This window comes from Lineus longissimus, chromosome 5, assembly GCF_910592395.1.
Source record: "Lineus longissimus chromosome 5, tnLinLong1.2, whole genome shotgun sequence".
In the NCBI taxonomy this organism is placed as follows: Eukaryota; Metazoa; Nemertea; class Pilidiophora; order Heteronemertea; family Lineidae; genus Lineus; species Lineus longissimus.
Window position 1 is genome coordinate 21,788,712 of NC_088312.1, and position 17,093 is coordinate 21,805,804.

Consider the following 17,093-nt stretch of genomic DNA (forward strand, 5'->3'; position numbering starts at 1 on the left):
GAGAAAAGTAGCAAGTTGAAACACGAATAGATCATTCGACGAAAGATACACTGCCCCAAATAATACACTGTTGGATGCAACCCAAAGTCCCGATAACTAAGTTACACAGCAGTGACGACCATATCCTGACTTAAACTCCTAAGAGAATAACAATCGCATTGGAGGCCGTTCCACAACAAGTCGTAATGAAGTAGTCTTAAGCTTGTCTGTATTTCCAATGCCTGTATTCTCTAGATATCTTCATAAAGCTGCGTATAAACGAAATCTCTCTCGGGAGAGCCTGGGTAAATTGTTTTTAATTCGCGGAGATCTTGCGATCACTGCATCGCTGCATCGCTGCATTCCATGATAAAGGATTTGCGTGACGTACAGACTTTGTGATCATATAAGATCACAGGATTATCTATTACATCAAAAGACAGTCGCTTCTAACTTAGGAGAAAGTTAACGGTGCAACCCACTCACAAGCTACGATGAATTCATTCTCCACGGGCAGGAAGGACGGGACTATAGACAAAGGAGGTAGCCTCGCCGACAATAGACCGTATGATGCCGCATCGTCAACATCTCAGGGTCCCCTTATCACCGCTGGACATCATGATGATATTGATTGTGATGATGATGGTATCATGCCGGTAAAGCACAGACACGAACGATAAGAATAGAGATGGTGCTCAACCTGTGAAGACCCGCCAGGCTGGAAGAGTACCGGGCCCCAAGCCTCGATGGGGTCCAACCCATGCTACACCGGTAAAACTTGAAAGTAGACCTTTTGTGATCTGAACATATGCAATATAATAAAAGTGTCAAATGTAATTTGAAACACTATAAGAAGTGCCTACCTGTCTAAGAACTGTCTCTATCATGTCCGTACTACAATCCAGTATAATCTTGTATTCATTCTCTTTCTTCATCTCTTTGAAGATGTGTCTATAATCGTTATTTTTCCCCTCTAACTTTCGGATGGTTATCTGACGATTTTTGCCTTGTTGTGCATTGACTAACTCTTGTAGTCGAATCAGGCCTGAAGATATAGAACAGGAACAGGAATGAAACATTATCAAAAGGTTGTTTAATAAGATTCTCGATCGCGGGAAAAAAAATCACACAGTATCGTGCATGTACATATATCTAATTCTAAAGAGGTTGATAACCGCCCACCACAGTCGCCGAATGTTGTCTATAGAGCTAATATTGTCCTAGTTAACGCTCAGTTCTCAACTCAATATTTTTTATGAAGTTCATGATGTATTGCTGTACCTGATATAAAATAGCCATGGACTTTTGGATAAAAAATACTCAAAAATGCCATTACTGCTCACCGAATCAACATCGAAATTGAAAACTAACATTTTGATAAATATTTTATGATACAGGCAATTCTTTCTGAGATTTTAGTTTAGACGTAGTTAGTTCTAGGCGTACGTTTTAAATAGAAAGCTTCTTGTGTCTAATCGTGTACTTTTAACGTTCCTTGGTGAACACTATTTCCCCACTATCATTTTATCGAAAGTCTCTGATGGAAAGATTTCAGCTTAATGGAGCTTAATGGAAGTAATGATCGACTATCACTAAGAAACTAACACTAATCGAAACTTTCTTTCAACGTCTGAGGATGTGCTTTGACTTTCCTCCTACTTATTGTTTCGCCTTTCCTTGGCATGTTTGACAAAGGCAATTTTGATATTTCGCATCCATAAGAAAGTAAGGAGGCCATTGATGGAATTCCAACGTCAACGCGAGCTTCATTATTTTACGACCATTAAAGAGAAGATGCAAAAAAGGCCAATGTACTTGGGACACAAACTCATCTTTGAGCAGCAGATTGTAGATAAGCAGGCAAATAGAACAAATGAATTGGATTTCGATGTAGCGGGGCCAATTCTTCCTCTGACATGTCTGACGAAAAATTGCTCGTTCCAGCGACCTACCATGCGCACACGAGAATCTGCGGTTCCAATTTTCTCCCCCATCAAACAAGGTATTCAAACCAGGATAAATAACCTTTGAATTTAATTCCATCTGGCTTCGTCCGTTGATAAATCAGAGTTAAATGATTCAGTTGTTAAGTGATGCGGGTGGTTAGGCAGCACTTCTTGGGTGGTGCGTAGGCATGGGATTGAACTTTTGAACTTTTAACTCTGGTGAAAATCTGGTGTCACAATCCGATAGGTAAATTGACAAGTGACTGAACCATGCTTTATCACTAAATAACTATAGTTCACATCACCAACTAAACAATGACCCTGCTTTAGTAATTCTTGTTTTCTGCGATTTGATTTCTGCGATTTGATTTCTCCGGAGATTGGAAAAAAACGATTGAATCTGTCGCAATCGCACCGCGACTTCACCGCAGATCGCGCACTAAAAAACCACGATGGTGGATCCCCACTTCATAAACTGCATCTGTAACTGCAAGTTGTATTTTTATTTTTGCAACAAAGGAGCTAGATACATCACGATGGTTCTTTTTCGCCTGTGGTCATTGATGGATTCCGTGACACATTCCTAATGGCTTTGTTCTTCATCTTCAAATGCGACTCAGCATCCATCTAATGCATCATTACTGTTTAACAAACTTGTTCAGGTTAAAGAAGCTGCACACATGGCAGAAGAAAATACACATTGACAGTGCCATTTATAGAGTCAATTTGTCTGATTGGTTAAGGAAAATAGATTATAAACGCTACTTCGCAATGGATGTTGTTACTGTGTGCATCATTGGTAGCACTTTACAGGTTATCGGCATAATAATCGTATACATAGTGAATGACAGCGTTGACATTAACATTGTATTCAAATTAATTACATGCAGTTAGTTTTGCCAAACACTTCACATTTCCCAGGCAAACGGAGCCCTTCAGCCAAATCCTTGTTTTAAACAAGTTATACCATTGTAATGTCCATTGTATGAGGAAGCACAATCTGCACTGGGCCCATGTCGGCGGTTTTCCCATCATCAGTATCTATGCTGTATAGGTTTCTGGTATTATCATATCTTCAACAAGATTATGAATCCTCGTTACAAAAATATACAAAATAGAGCCATCAAGTGCTGTGTTTTTTTCCATAAAGTCATCTACAATACGTGTCAACGTGAAGCAAAGGAAATAAAATTCCACTTTCACTTTAGTAATACACGAGAATAATATGATTCTTGACAAGCGATATTATGATAACTGATAATGCCGCACAGTGGGGTTTGCTCATCTTTGTGTCTTCCTAATTTCCCAAAGATCCTCTTGCTCATATAGTGTCATTGTACAGTCAGATTATCTGGCTTGAAGTCCGGATGGAACGGATATTAAGAGAGAACTATATAAGGGCCGTTTAGACGTGCACCCAAAAATCGCATTCGGATTCGATCGGCTCTCATCGGGTTTTTGCTCGAGCGTCTAAACGGCCCTATTGTTTTGATGCAAGACAGATGTATTTTATACTTAATGTCATGCTGTTGGTCGCATCATCTAACATTATGAATTTGTACTGTAGCTTTTCGAATTCGCTTTGCTTTGTAACCAAATGAGAGTTACTGAAATACTAGAGTTGCAAGCCAAGAAACATATGTATACATCTGCACCAGTCGTAAAGCCGTATCGATATCAAGAATAGTATTAAGAGCGTGCCTCTCTTCGAATGCTCTCTGCTCTCCTAATTCTAATACTCGGTAAGTATTGGCATTAGAAAGAAGAATACAAGTCTATGAGATGAGCAGAGATGAAAAGATTGTGTACATTAATATCATTAGTCTTAACTTCGGAAGTGCTATCAAAAAGGTAGACAGTGACGCTGTCCTCTGAGAAGAGGAGTTCGGAGAGAAATATCAGATACATCTAGATAATGGATAATGGACAGGACTACAGCTGCTGAAAGTGCAAGTTCGAATGGGTGATGTTGCAGTCTTCGTCTAAGCCGTTTGGTCAGACGACCATTGTGGAATACCAGACTGCCACCTTTTTACATGATAAGGGCAAAGGCTTCGTGGCTTGTTATTTCCCAGAAGAAAAAATTGAAGGAATCCGGTAGGTATTATTTCAGCCCTGGAACCTTTATTTGTCAAACAGGACATAAATTAAGCCCTACTCATCCCCGTTTGCCACATAAAGAACTCTTAAGGTTGCCCAAAGAAGCAGAGTGTTAAAGACTTGTTATTCCAATGAAAAAAAGACTTTGAGGGGTGGATATTGTTTCTGTGCGCCCATCGAAAACCCATAAATGTTGTTTAAAGGATCAGAAGCTTAATTTCTAAGACCGGACATAAATTAATGGCCCACTTACCATCGTTTGTCTCATAAAGGACCGTAAACGTCCTCCAATCCATCACGTCCACGGCTTCTTTGAAGGCACGACTGAGGGTAGTATAATGTGGGTACATGTTTATGGCGTAGTACTCCATGAGGACCTGATAGCCCCACTTGGCTTCTATGTGGGGAATATCCATGGAGTCACAGATGGACTGCACATGCGCAGACGGAAGACCTGATTTCGGCCCGAAAATGGCCGCAACTCCTTCTTGAAGCATATGACAAACTGCAAAGAGAATCAAAAACAGAAATGAAGAATTGAAACGATGATGTTAACAATGTTTTATGGAGAAAAGCATCGAATCTGCAATATTTCTCTCTGTATGTATTGAGGAAAGCGTGTTTTATGGCACTGCCTCATAGCATCATTCATCTTTTCAATGTACATGTATGGACTGTGTACAAATACATGTGTCACATTCTTCTATCTTTCGAGTGTCACGAAAATCATTCATCTTATAGACCGTCTAGTTCGGCGTGCTCAAAAAGTTTCAAAAATAACAAATAGAGACTTATAAGACTGGCTGTACCGCTTCAGTCCAAACGGGTTAAACTCTTACAACGTCCACTTGAAATTGACACTCTGGATGTTTAGCTCCTTGTTCATCAATAACGGCCACCCCAGGGCATCATGCACGGCAGCCAGACGATAAGACATCAATTTGTCAAAAGTGAGAGTATTTCAAACATGGCTTCTGGCAATAGCAGTTTTTCAATTCCGATGCAGTTATTCACATTTCAAATTGTTGATGCCAGTCGTGCGATTTTAAAAACCGTTCAACGGAAGAGTGTTGTGGCGTTAAAGGGGATTTCTCACGACTAACGTTTCAGTCTACTTTTTACATTTTCTCGGGCGGTGAAAATGAACCTTCTCATATCCTGTTTATGAGTCCGGCGCAGCAGATCAGTTAGCGAAATACGGCCTGATGAACATGCGGACAATAGGGCCTGTAATAGGGTTCCATTCAGAAACTCACTCTCTTCTGTTTATGAGTACAGCACAGATCAGTTAGCGAAATACGGCCTGATGAACATGCGGACAATAGGGCCTGTAATAGGGTTCCATTCAGAAACCCACTCTTCTGTTTATGAGTACAGCACAGATCAGTTAGCGTAATACGGCCTGATGAACATGCGGACAATAGGCCCTGTAATAGAGTTCCATTCAGAAACTCACACTCTTCTGTTTATGAGTACAGCACAGATCAGTTAGCGAAATACGGCCTGATGAACATGCGGACAATAGGGCCTGTAATAGGGTTCCATTCAGAAACTCGCGCGTAAGACTTGATGATGCATCCACTGCGTTGATACCGACTGAGGCGCCGCTAGGGCATTCTATTGCTCGCACGAATTTCGCTTGCTGTACCCCAGGGATGCAAGATTCAAGGCCAATTAGGCTGCATTAACAAGACTTGTCAGTTCAGTACGAGACTGTCTGAGCGGCGGCGACTCCGGCACCTGATGCGCACAACCATCGCGACAGCGGTACGTATCCTTGACAAGCGCTAACTGTTACCGGCGATCGACTGATCAATGGGGTGTCGTTAGCTCCATTGACTCCATCCACTTGCCAATACCATACTTAGAGCAATTACCTTCTGTTCTCTTGGTAATGAGCAGAAAGTCATTGAGCCAGGGTGTCTTTGAACGATTGGACGGGATGTACTACAGATAAATCAAAGATATTCTGCTGAGAAGGATCAAGAGTTGGCTAATTGCGAACGGATCGAGTGGCACCTGGGTCTCAACTCTTGTTTTACCTGTTTGGCTAGACTCTTAATTTAAATAGAGTTTGATTTGATAAATTGCGTCCGATCAATCAATGAAAACAGTTCAACAGTTGAGTACGCTAGTACCGAAATTATAATGTGGACCAGTGTCATCCCTTCCATTAATGTAAATGGACTAAGAGCAAAATTAGGCTAATGAAAATGTTTGGAAAGAGAAAGGACAATACACGCGAAGTTCATACTTTCAATGTTTTCAGAAAGTTGCTGTTACACTGAACCTAACCCTACTATATTTTGTCATCCTTTGCATAAAACTTCACTCAACGAAAACGCAATTTATGTTTTATATCCGTATCTTAACTTTGTCATTGACATTGACACGTATATCTCAGTGCACTACGTAGTTAATTCCAAGTAACTTAATCCGACATTTCTAACACTACTAATTTCCCTCCTCTTATGTTTTACTAATTAACACCATGCTATATCACGAATTAACCTCATCCTTTACGATATTCTACACCCAACTATCTGTACTTTTATGCTTTACTCAATTCTGAAATGTCACTGCTTGCGGCCATTGTTTTCCTATCAGCAATTAGCATGATAACGTTATCTCAATGGTATTAATCATAGGAATTCGTAATGTTCAGGGAGATAAGGTTTAACTGAAGATGCGGCAGCACGAACGTTGAGTTTGACTGTACTGTTCGTAAGAATCACTGATTATATTTGGTTGTCTTAATCTCTAACAATTATGATATGAGTTCCGTTATCTTTGGAATATCGCAGTCTGGTTTGTTGTCAAAGTTACTTGGTCCACATGATTGCGATATTTTGCCTAACATCATCCTAAGAGCGTATTCCCTAGGCGGCCGAGAACAATTCGATTCAGGTGTTTCGGGTCTCCTAAGTCAGACTTGAAACCAAAGTCTTGTACTTTTTATACGACTTAGATCACGCTATCGGGAACTAGCTCGATGTTTTACGGTTCCAAAGGACTGACCATATTAGATATGGCCGCCAAAACGTTGTCAAAGGATCCAATTTTCCAATGCTGTTGATAATAAAGATGTATAGCACTATTCCATCATTAAGCGCTATGTCCAGAGAAAATTATTGTTGACCAATTTCACGTTGCACTTTAAAGAATGCTGCACTTGTACGTCAGTTAACTGATGTACACAAGCACCATACAGGATACAGGAGAAAACGATACCATGCTGGCTTGTTACAACTTCAATCAGGAATTTTTTCCCCGTGCAGTCGGTTAAATCGCCAGGTATAATACAACAGATTCCTGCTTTGATTTTCAGAGTAGATCGATAGGTCAATTAGAGCTTTACAGGTGGAATGCTTGTTAACATACCGTGCTTTATGAGCAGGGATAGGTTACTCACTATGATGCTGATGAGTACAGCATTGCAAGGTGCGGTGCTTCAATACATTTATGATCAAGTTAGTTTTAGCGCGTCTGCTAGCCAACACATTAAGTACTCTGGGAACACACAAAAGGAAGGAGGTACTGAACTAAGAGAGTCCCAAAATACTCTGAATTCTTGTGGTACAGACCTTAGAATAGGCACGGCGTTTTATTAATGGATCAATCATTTTAGACCAATGGAGATATTCATTTTAAAAACATTTTCATGCTGAAAAAATCATGTGACGTCCTTTCCCAGCCACCGTAGAAACTTATCAAGCTTTTGCAACGCTTACGTTTCTTAGAAGCTTTAAAACTATCTTGTGCTGGAATTTGAGCAGTAACTGGCTCCAACCTCGTCCCCTGTAGTATATCCCGCCTGCTGTTGATTCGATTCGTTGCAGATTTGAATGCTAATTCTACGTCCGCGTTCCCATGTTCGTAAAGTAGTCCTAAAAAGAGACAAAAAGGTGAGCATGGTTAGTTTTGTGAGAGAATCGTATAAAATGGCAAAAGTGCCAGTTCGAGGCGTTCAATAAGAAGCTACAAGGCCAGGGAGAGGAACTCGTATCATTTCACCTCCAGTTAAGTAGTCGATTTGCGTCACCCTCAACTTACTGGACAGTTACTCGGGAAGAAACTTCACAATATTGGGTTTTAAAGCAAAACGAGGCTTGAACACTGAACATATTTTCGAAGATGGCATTCTAGCCTATTAGCTCGTCTCACGGCGGCGAATACAAGGTTTTTGCAACATCGCTTTACGTGCCTAGCTTGCATTGCTTTACCTCACTCAACCGCATAAAAACCATTTTCTGATTTTGCTACTATTTTCGGGAAATGAACAGAGATTTCTGTTGAGATGCTCACGGACTGGATGTGTTAACGCATAATACAAATTACCTTCTTGCGTATTGTTGTGTTTTCTAAGGCGCGGCTCGTAAAGTAACATTGTAGCAATGAGATTACGCAAGCCAGTAATTTGAGAGATGGCTTTCATTTGTGATCTTTATAGAGACTTCTTGAAAGGTAAAATATGATGGCCGGGTATCAATATGAGACAGAGAGACATATTTATCGGTAATGCTTCTCGCTGTCATGTTGTATCTCGGAATTGCATATGAACAAACTAACACCGGAATAGGAAACTAAGTTTTGAGTATATACATGGTATGTGTTCATGATGATACATCTTTACATTTCATAGGAAATTGACATTAGGCAAAATCTGTAGAATTATTTGAAGTCTTGGAAAGAGATTTTGCCGTGCAAAGAATGTAAAGTTCAATCGTGTTCATTGTTGGTATTATGACTGTTTGAATAGAATGCACGCATCCTGATATCTCTATAACACTGTTGACAGGTTTGCGTGCAGAATATCTAAATTTGCACGATGGATGCCGCTGCTACGTAACGAAGACAGCAATGAAGTATTTCGCAATTACCAGATGGAACGTGTCGAATACTTTCGTGCCAAAACAGCAAAACGGTTAGGTTTCTCTCAAATCCCTCTTCCCGCTGACAGAAGGAAAAATGCGAATGTTAGAAATACATTTTGTTGATGCCAAGCATACAATAAAAACCTTAAAGCTGCAGTACTGTGACCTCCACCCCACACCAAACGCCAACTCAATTTACCAGTAATTTCATCAATATGTGAAGATAATGTGAAGATATGGTCTCTTCTCCGTATCTATATCATTGTCCGCGCTGTCAACGTCAATCGCAAAAAAATTATAGCTCATTCCCTTAGTATATAGCTCATTCCCTTAGAATATAAGTAGCCAGGGAAAAAAATTTATCACATCGGACTGCCGAGGAAAGAGGATTACCATAGAATGACATTTTGCTCATCACCTTAAAAGATCTGTCCTGGGGGTCGTGGGTTTTTTTCACTTTCGCAAATGCATAGTTTGCAGGTATCGTAGTTATTTTAGTATGACATTCACTATACTTGCATGAAAAGGTCAACTAACTAAAGCTTGACTAGAGACCTGGTGGAACACTGTCTTGTGGAATGCATGGGTTTGTTCATCTTGACCCTCAATGTGTTGACACTGCTAAGCTTTCATCAGACAAGCGTATGGGCGGAGGCTAACGGAGGCAACACCACTGGAAGTTCAGTATGCATGGGGTTTGTTATACTGTGTCACAATGGAGTTGTCTTTAATTGTGCATGCTGTGTGTTGTGTGCTGTGTGGAGTGTGAGTTTGATTTGCACTGGAGCAGAGTGTGTGTTTTAAGAGAAGGGCTGCAGAGGACTGGTTCTGCATATTAGACTGCACTCCATTTCACGAAAAAAATGGCTCTCCGACTTTTTTGGTGATTTCGCATGCACAGAAAAGTCTTCCAGGACTTTTTATGCTAAATACTTCATAGTACTATACAATATAACACACCAATAGGATTTTTGATAACCCACATCGCGTTCTTCATCGTCGACCTTGATCATATATCCCTCCTGAGCTTTGACATTCTCTATAAACACTGGAGAAGATCAACAAACCAATACCGCCTACCCTTTATGGCGATATCCGCATTTAGAATCCGATATCGCTGTTTCAGAACAGGCCTAATGACGCGGGCGGGTGGAAGAAAGACATAACCAAATAGATGCATTTGTACTCTAATTTGGTTTTATACCATGCAACAGACAGTGAGTAATGTGAAGAATTAGAAATTCTTGGTAAAAATGGAACTACATTGTACATTTAAGCTTCCTTCCCAGCCTCCGAAATCCCCAGCTGCAACTTGAAGTCCTGTTTATAAGGATGAGCGGACCCTTCGAGATACTCATCTAAGCTTATATCCGATCTTTCCTTTGGCAAAATTGAGTGAAGTAATGTTTCTGTCTGCTTGGGGGTTTTATTGTTCTGTATTGCTCTTATCCAACTTGTTTATTCGTTCGTAGCCAAGAACGTGGGACTGCTTGCAATGAGATATCAACGTCAGACAGATTTTCCCGAATTTCTATCGGGCGTATAATTTTGTCGGTTCTCTAACCGGTATCTACTAAACTACTACTGATGCCTCGGCGTTTATTAGAATGTCATTTGTAATAACACTGAGATCATAATATCAATTGGTATATCACCGTTTAATGAGTTATGAAATGAATAGCACCGTAGAGGCCAATATGACCTCCTTTCCAACTTATACGTGAAGCTCATAATGTCACGACATCTTGAAATGCCAAATCCACAATGCGTTCATCCTCCCGTTATAGAGGAAGTCGAGGGGGAATAAGATCCTTGACATTCAAGCTGTAAGCTCCGAGCCCGACCCAAAACTATTTCGGTAACAGATTTGTTAAATTTTGGCGCAAAGTTATTGGGTTTGTCTAACGGGTGGTAGGAGTGTGGCCTCCCCGAGATTATCTTCTTCAGCTTGGTTTTCGGGGGTATCGGGCAACGTTCTCACTACTGCATCAGTTTACATGTCAGAATATCAGTTCGATAGGCTTGCCAGTTGAAGCAGGCACCATTTAGCATTATGGGAAAGGATACTTCAATAGCCTACAGCGTTGTAGGCTGTAGCAGCGGCCGAACCAATTCCCCGGCTAATTCAAAGGAATTGCGTGGTATGGCCGTTATAACTCTACAGCAGTTACTTAATTGGTGAAATGATCGGACCATCACTATCATACATGTATGTACGGCGGTTCTCCAGCACATTTTAGTAAGGCAGTATTTGTACTGTCACCAATCTCGAGTCGAAGGTTAAGAACCTGCTTGAAGACGCTGAAGACGCAGTGAGTGGCATTGATCAGCCTGTGAAGTCTTGAGACTGTGTCTCTATTCCACGAAAATTTCACAACATGCGCTTTATTTTGTACGAAAATGCAACCAGTTAAATATAAAAGTGTATAGTTTTATAACCCAAACATTATTTGACATGCAATGTTAATCTTTAATTTTGGTATATTTATTTTCTTAGTTTCTATTGCCCAAAAAGGATTTAAAGAGAGTATCATAGCTAACTTCGGCGCTATATGTTCTATTTCATCTAGAAGTATGACGCAGTTAAATAGATATTTATATTAATACAACATAAAAAAGGACACGCATTTTCGATGAAATCGATCAGACATTAACAGCAATGCCTAGGGAAAAAAAACCTGACTGTCATATATATTCTGCTCGAGTTCATGTGGGCGGTTTATACATGTACAGACTATTCGATCGGTGTCTAGGTATCTTTGATAAACTCGCTATCGGATTTTATAGTGTTGATGTTTACGTTGGCCTTGAGTAGGGCATAGAGTTTATTTATAATTAGAGAGGTTTAGAAGACGAACCGACAAAAAAAATTCGGCATAAAATAGATTTTGTTACCCTTGGAGGGTACCTCCCCACCGCTGTGGCTCGAAACACTGACCGCCGACCGCCAACCTGATTCTCTGCCCTCGTCTCCCAAATTTAAACAAGAAAATACGATTTTGAGACGAATAGGTCTACAGAGAAAACTTGCAGCCCCAGATCTGGTTCCAGTTATCACGGTGTATGCCGATGACTGAGAAAGCCCCTTAAGTAAGCCAAAAATAACCAATGACAGATTTGTTTATCACGTCGCCTGAATCTGTATGACGTTCTTGTTTCAAAGGCCTACAGCATGATGTAGAGTTGAAGCTCTGACATTTCAACTGAAATTTGCCCTCTGACTGTTTAGAATGCAAACCTTCCTAAATTATTTGGGTTTTATCGGAAAATTTTCATCATTTCTATTCTAACCTAGTTATGACATTCAGAACGAACCGTCTTAGGATTATGTCAATCTGATGACGGCTTTTTAAAGTCAATTCGTTCTGAATGTCATAACAATGATTAGAATATAAATGATGAAGATTTCCAGACAAAAACTGTAATTTAGGAAGGTTTGCATTCTAAATAGGCAGTAGACACGTGCAGTTTATGATGCAAAGCGCTCATATCTAATCCATTTTATTATCATTCTTGTATGTGGGCGGCAAGGTCGGAGACAACGAAAATGTGCTTCTAGTTCGCAATTAATTATTGATACCGTGCTCAGACAAAAGAAATACCATTACCGTATACCATTTAGAATCTAGGTAAAAAAAGCAACGGAAAAAAAGACAACGGAAAAAAAACTGTAAATAACTGTTGAATAAACTAAGGTTCTAATACTGATAATGTAGTGTTATGCACAATACACAATATACCTATATAAACGTTACATAACTGCAAGGAATTAAATTCGCAAGAGGAATACTGGTAGCTCAGTGAAGATGAATTTTGGCAATTATTTACTCAGAATCGACAGCTTTGTCATCTTGATGGTGAAGAACAGACACATCGTCGATTACATAAACTCGAAACAAAGTAAAACCAGTAGAATATGTCAACGCTACAATATGTGAAATTTCCGAGTTACTTTGGCCGAGGCGACTTTAACTACTGTTGACAAGTATGAAGAAGAGGTCCAGGCTCACAGCAATATATACTGTTATAACTGTTATTATTCATCACATTATTGGGATATGTTGGAGTGGGAGTTTTTTTACATTTAGAGCTAGTTTCATTACCAACTCTTCTCACAACTGCAAAGGCCCTTTGCGGTATAAACAACTCGGCAACTCTCAGACACAAACGATGTCTTCGGTAATTGGAGTAGAAAAAACACCAGTAGTTAATAGCATCACGCGGAATCCTGTTGGTACTGCTCGATACTGGTCAGTTTCTTAATTTCATCATCATGGTCTAACCTTAATCCGTCACCATAGAGACATATTTCGGGGGGGGGGCATTTAGACTGCTATAGATGAGAACGAAACGTTTTCCAGTCCGCAAGTAACTTCCATCGGTTTAAAGTGAAAATGGCAATGAATGGATATAAAACTATTGTGTGGATAATCTGGGTGTCAGCATCGTAATTAGGTAAAAGACCGGTTCATAAGCGCGACCAGCATGCATTTTTGAGATGTGTTAGCCTTTTTGCCATTTACGACAGCCTGCAGCAGAATGTTTTTCAAACATCTAATGCCCACTCCATTAAAAGAGGACAGGAAATTTGATTTATAGGCAGAAGAAACGCAATCTATAATGTATTTACATCTATAAATCATTGATTTCTTCAAAACATCGGACATAGGTGATAGGTTGATTAATAGATATTGATTTGGTGATCAACCATCCTGCGAGACATGACAGTGGTGGTTCAAGGCTATTTTGTATTATTTACTGCATCGCAGACACAACAAACAGCACAAATTATCAATACTGAATAATACGAAAATTATATACATGTAGGTTATTTCCAAAATAGGAATATTTTCAGTCCGGCATTCGACAAAAGAAACCATGATAAAATGCACGTGTTGATGAGCTAACGGAGGCCAAGCCATTCCATTGTATGCACCACATCGTAATCTGTGAAAAGAACCTTTGTTTATGTTACCAGTTGAGGCCCTTACATTGTATCTGTGCCATATTTACATGTAATAGATAAAGTTATAACAAATTGAATATCCGGTAACCTTTCATATATTATGTCAGATGTAGAGTTGGACAATGTGGATATTTGGTCGACTGGTCGAGCGCTGTACTGGTTGGGACAAATTTGCCTTTACAAGGGAGGAATTCATCGAATGGGGATGTAGCTCAGTGGTAGAGCGCTCGCTTTGCATGCGAGAGGCCCCGGGTTCAATCCCCGGCATCTCCAACCATTACTTTTTCATTTTGTGCGATCGGTGATGTGATATTGACGCTAATACATAAGTAAGTAAGTAATTTTATTGCTCAATCTAACAAGATAGACAATGCAACAGTAGAACACACAATGATACACAAATTAACGTTACATGATTGTACAAGACGGAGACCGGTGAAATTGTTCGGAAGCTCTTGGAGTGAACAGGACGTTGGAGTAGATAGAACGTTCTATTTACTCCAAGGGAAGCCATACAATAATTTACAATAATATTGTTAAATACTATCTAGTACCTGTAGGCCTAGTCAGAAAGAATCGATCTATCCTGTGACTAACTAGAATACCGGGTAGAATTTTTGAATAACAGTAACAGTTGCTGGCATAACAGATAACAGTTGCTGGCATATTGACCCGGGAAACATCATTCTCCTGTTCAGGCGAACCACCCGTCATTATATTCCATCGAAAATGAATCCTATTCATAACTTTAAGATAATAAAGCTTTCGAAACCACTTATCACGAAAACGCTCGCCGTCTCTTGAGTCTTAGTCTCGGCATTCACTTCAAACCCAATTATGGCCACCAGGGGGACATTCATTTAATTACAAGATTGATCACCAAAATAACGCTCAAATAGTTCCCAGAAATCGGCATATCATCCAACGCCTTGGTGAATTGCACCGTCATGCACGTAACTGACTGCGTCGTTTCCATGACGACTGAAATCAACAAATGTCATTGTTGATTTATTGAAATAATCCGAGGAAATCCGCGAAATGTTCAAATAACGCAATTTTTACGATTTATAGCGACTGGAAAGCTATTTTAGTGCGTTCAAAGTTCATTTTATGTGTGGGCTTGAGCCTTATCTGTTGATTATGATAAAGTACCCATGTCTATTTCAAGTAAGGAAGGAAGCGACTTGTCTCTTAGGAAAACACCATGAATTACAGTATATTCTAGAAAGATTAAAAAAGTGTCGGGAAGACGTGTTTTTGTTTCACCCCTTCTGTTTAATCCACAGTCAACGTATATAAACCTAGTTTCAACCATCTAAAACCGGTTTTGAATATTCAATTTAAGCTAGATACACTGCTAATGGCACATAGTCTTTCGATGTCATTCAACATGTTCCGTTTATATAGACAATGGGTGATATGAATAAAGAGTAGTAAATGCTTTTATCTAAAACTCCATGTACATTTACACTTGGCCTTTCTGTACAAAATTGAAGTAAAAGCATTTGCTAGCCTTTATTCATATCACCCAATGGGTCAGTGACACCAAGTTGTCCAATGGTAATGACGTCATTTCCGCTTGGCTTTTGATTCGATTGCGTAGTGATTAACCAATCGGTCATTTGCTCGATAAAACTAGAGCATAAAATGACGTTACTGAAAACAAATACAGCCTGATAATCAAACCATACATGAAAAGCATGCTGTTTTACATTTTGATTACAAATTTGCAGCCGGCGAATAAAACCAGCTTGCAGAACGTTATAATATAATCGCCGCAAGTGATCGTTTAAATCAGTTCACTGCGACTCGATTATCAAGTTAGGAGATAAGATATGCCTTGGGGCAACGGCTTGTCATGTTTATTGTGGAGTCACAAGATCTTGATATGAACATGCAGTCTGTATAAGTAACTGTATCTGCGAAGAGGATTTTATTTCATGACTGTTTTGTAGTGACAAGTTTTAGATACGAAGATTAACACTACTCATAGTGTAAATATGTTACACGGCCAACTGTAGGGGTTTTATGTTTCTTTATGTGGTTTAGAATCATTTAAACAGAGTTTACTCCGGGAAAAGAGTAAGGTATGAACAGGCATAGTACATTCGAAACACACCACGCCGCCATCTCTATGGCCCCAAATACCAAGTGTTGACGGGATGAGTCTGTTGTTGACGAAAATCTTGTAATATCTGTCTAAGATCCTTTTACACGCAAAGTTCCTACCTCACCATGGGGCACTGAACGTCATTTATCGACTTGTTCTAATATACCTTTTTTGATTATCAACAAACTGACATTCGGCTTTCTATACACCATTCCATAAATGGGGCGCTGAGTGTCCGAAATAGTGATGTCATAAGGGGAAACTAGGCCTTATGGTGGAGGGACAAAGGAGATAGTCATGGTTGGCCAACACACTTGAATGCCTTTAATGACGGACAAGGGGGAAAAAGTCAGTTCCAATGCAAGCCACCAATTTCGGGAAGCATGTATAAGATGTAGTAGAATTGAATGAAATACAATGAAACAACAAGCACTGACATTGTATACTAGTCTACACATGTATATACGACAAGCACTGGTATGGTCGCTTGGGGCCGCGACGATGCCCGGCCAATGCACTGTCCTTGCTGATACTTGTCTTTCTAATTCCCATGGCATTGTTGGCTAACATCTTCAAGTCTAATTGGTATCCCTCAAGAAGACTACAAATGACTGCTCATCGATGTTATCTAGGATAGCCAGCAGTTTAACATGCCGTGCTGTGTGCATGCGTGCTTGCTTATGATGTATTCTGGATCCCACAGCGGATGCATATGCTGAAGATGACGTGCACCAACTAAAATTTGACTGTATCGCTACAGATAACCGAAGTGATACCCGCGCGGCTATCTAAGTATCGCCGAATCGCCGGGTCAAGCCATACCATTTCAACTTCTCTCGGATGATAGGCGTGCCTCCTTTTCCTCTGGGATACAGATGAAGTGCACGAACTATTTCAAAATGGCAGGTATGGCCGTTCTATTCCGTGTGTCCTACTCATCCGGATAATATGCTGCAAAGGAGAACATTTAAGCTGTCGCCATACCGTACTACGTCACTTAGTGTCAACTGGCGAAGGTAGCACAGCTTTATGTTGAACAAACACGAAGGAAACCTCCTATATGTGACCCACCACGGCAAAATGAGTCGCATGTCGAACAGAAGATGAGCCTAAAATGA

The 17,093-nt window shown here is 40.0% G+C and overlaps 1 protein-coding gene and 1 non-coding gene across 3 annotated transcripts in view; one reads left to right on the forward strand and one right to left on the reverse strand.

Moving 5' to 3' along the window:
• The window catches only part of LOC135488036 (glutamate receptor ionotropic, kainate 2-like), a 69,824-nt gene that overhangs the window by 15,740 nt on the left and 36,991 nt on the right, over positions 1-17,093 (reverse strand). For both annotated transcript variants that reach the window (XM_064772404.1, XM_064772405.1), the window contains exons 3-5: positions 7,757-7,912; positions 4,279-4,530; positions 843-1,024 (exon numbers count right to left, since the gene is read on the reverse strand). In XM_064772404.1, coding sequence (XP_064628474.1) covers positions 843-1,024; positions 4,279-4,530; positions 7,757-7,912 — 590 coding nt within the window. The remainder of the gene's footprint in view (positions 1-842; positions 1,025-4,278; positions 4,531-7,756; positions 7,913-17,093) is intronic.
• On the forward strand, positions 14,067-14,138 carry Trnaa-ugc (transfer RNA alanine (anticodon UGC)). The gene has a single exon. It is a non-coding gene; the product is annotated as a tRNA-Ala (tRNA).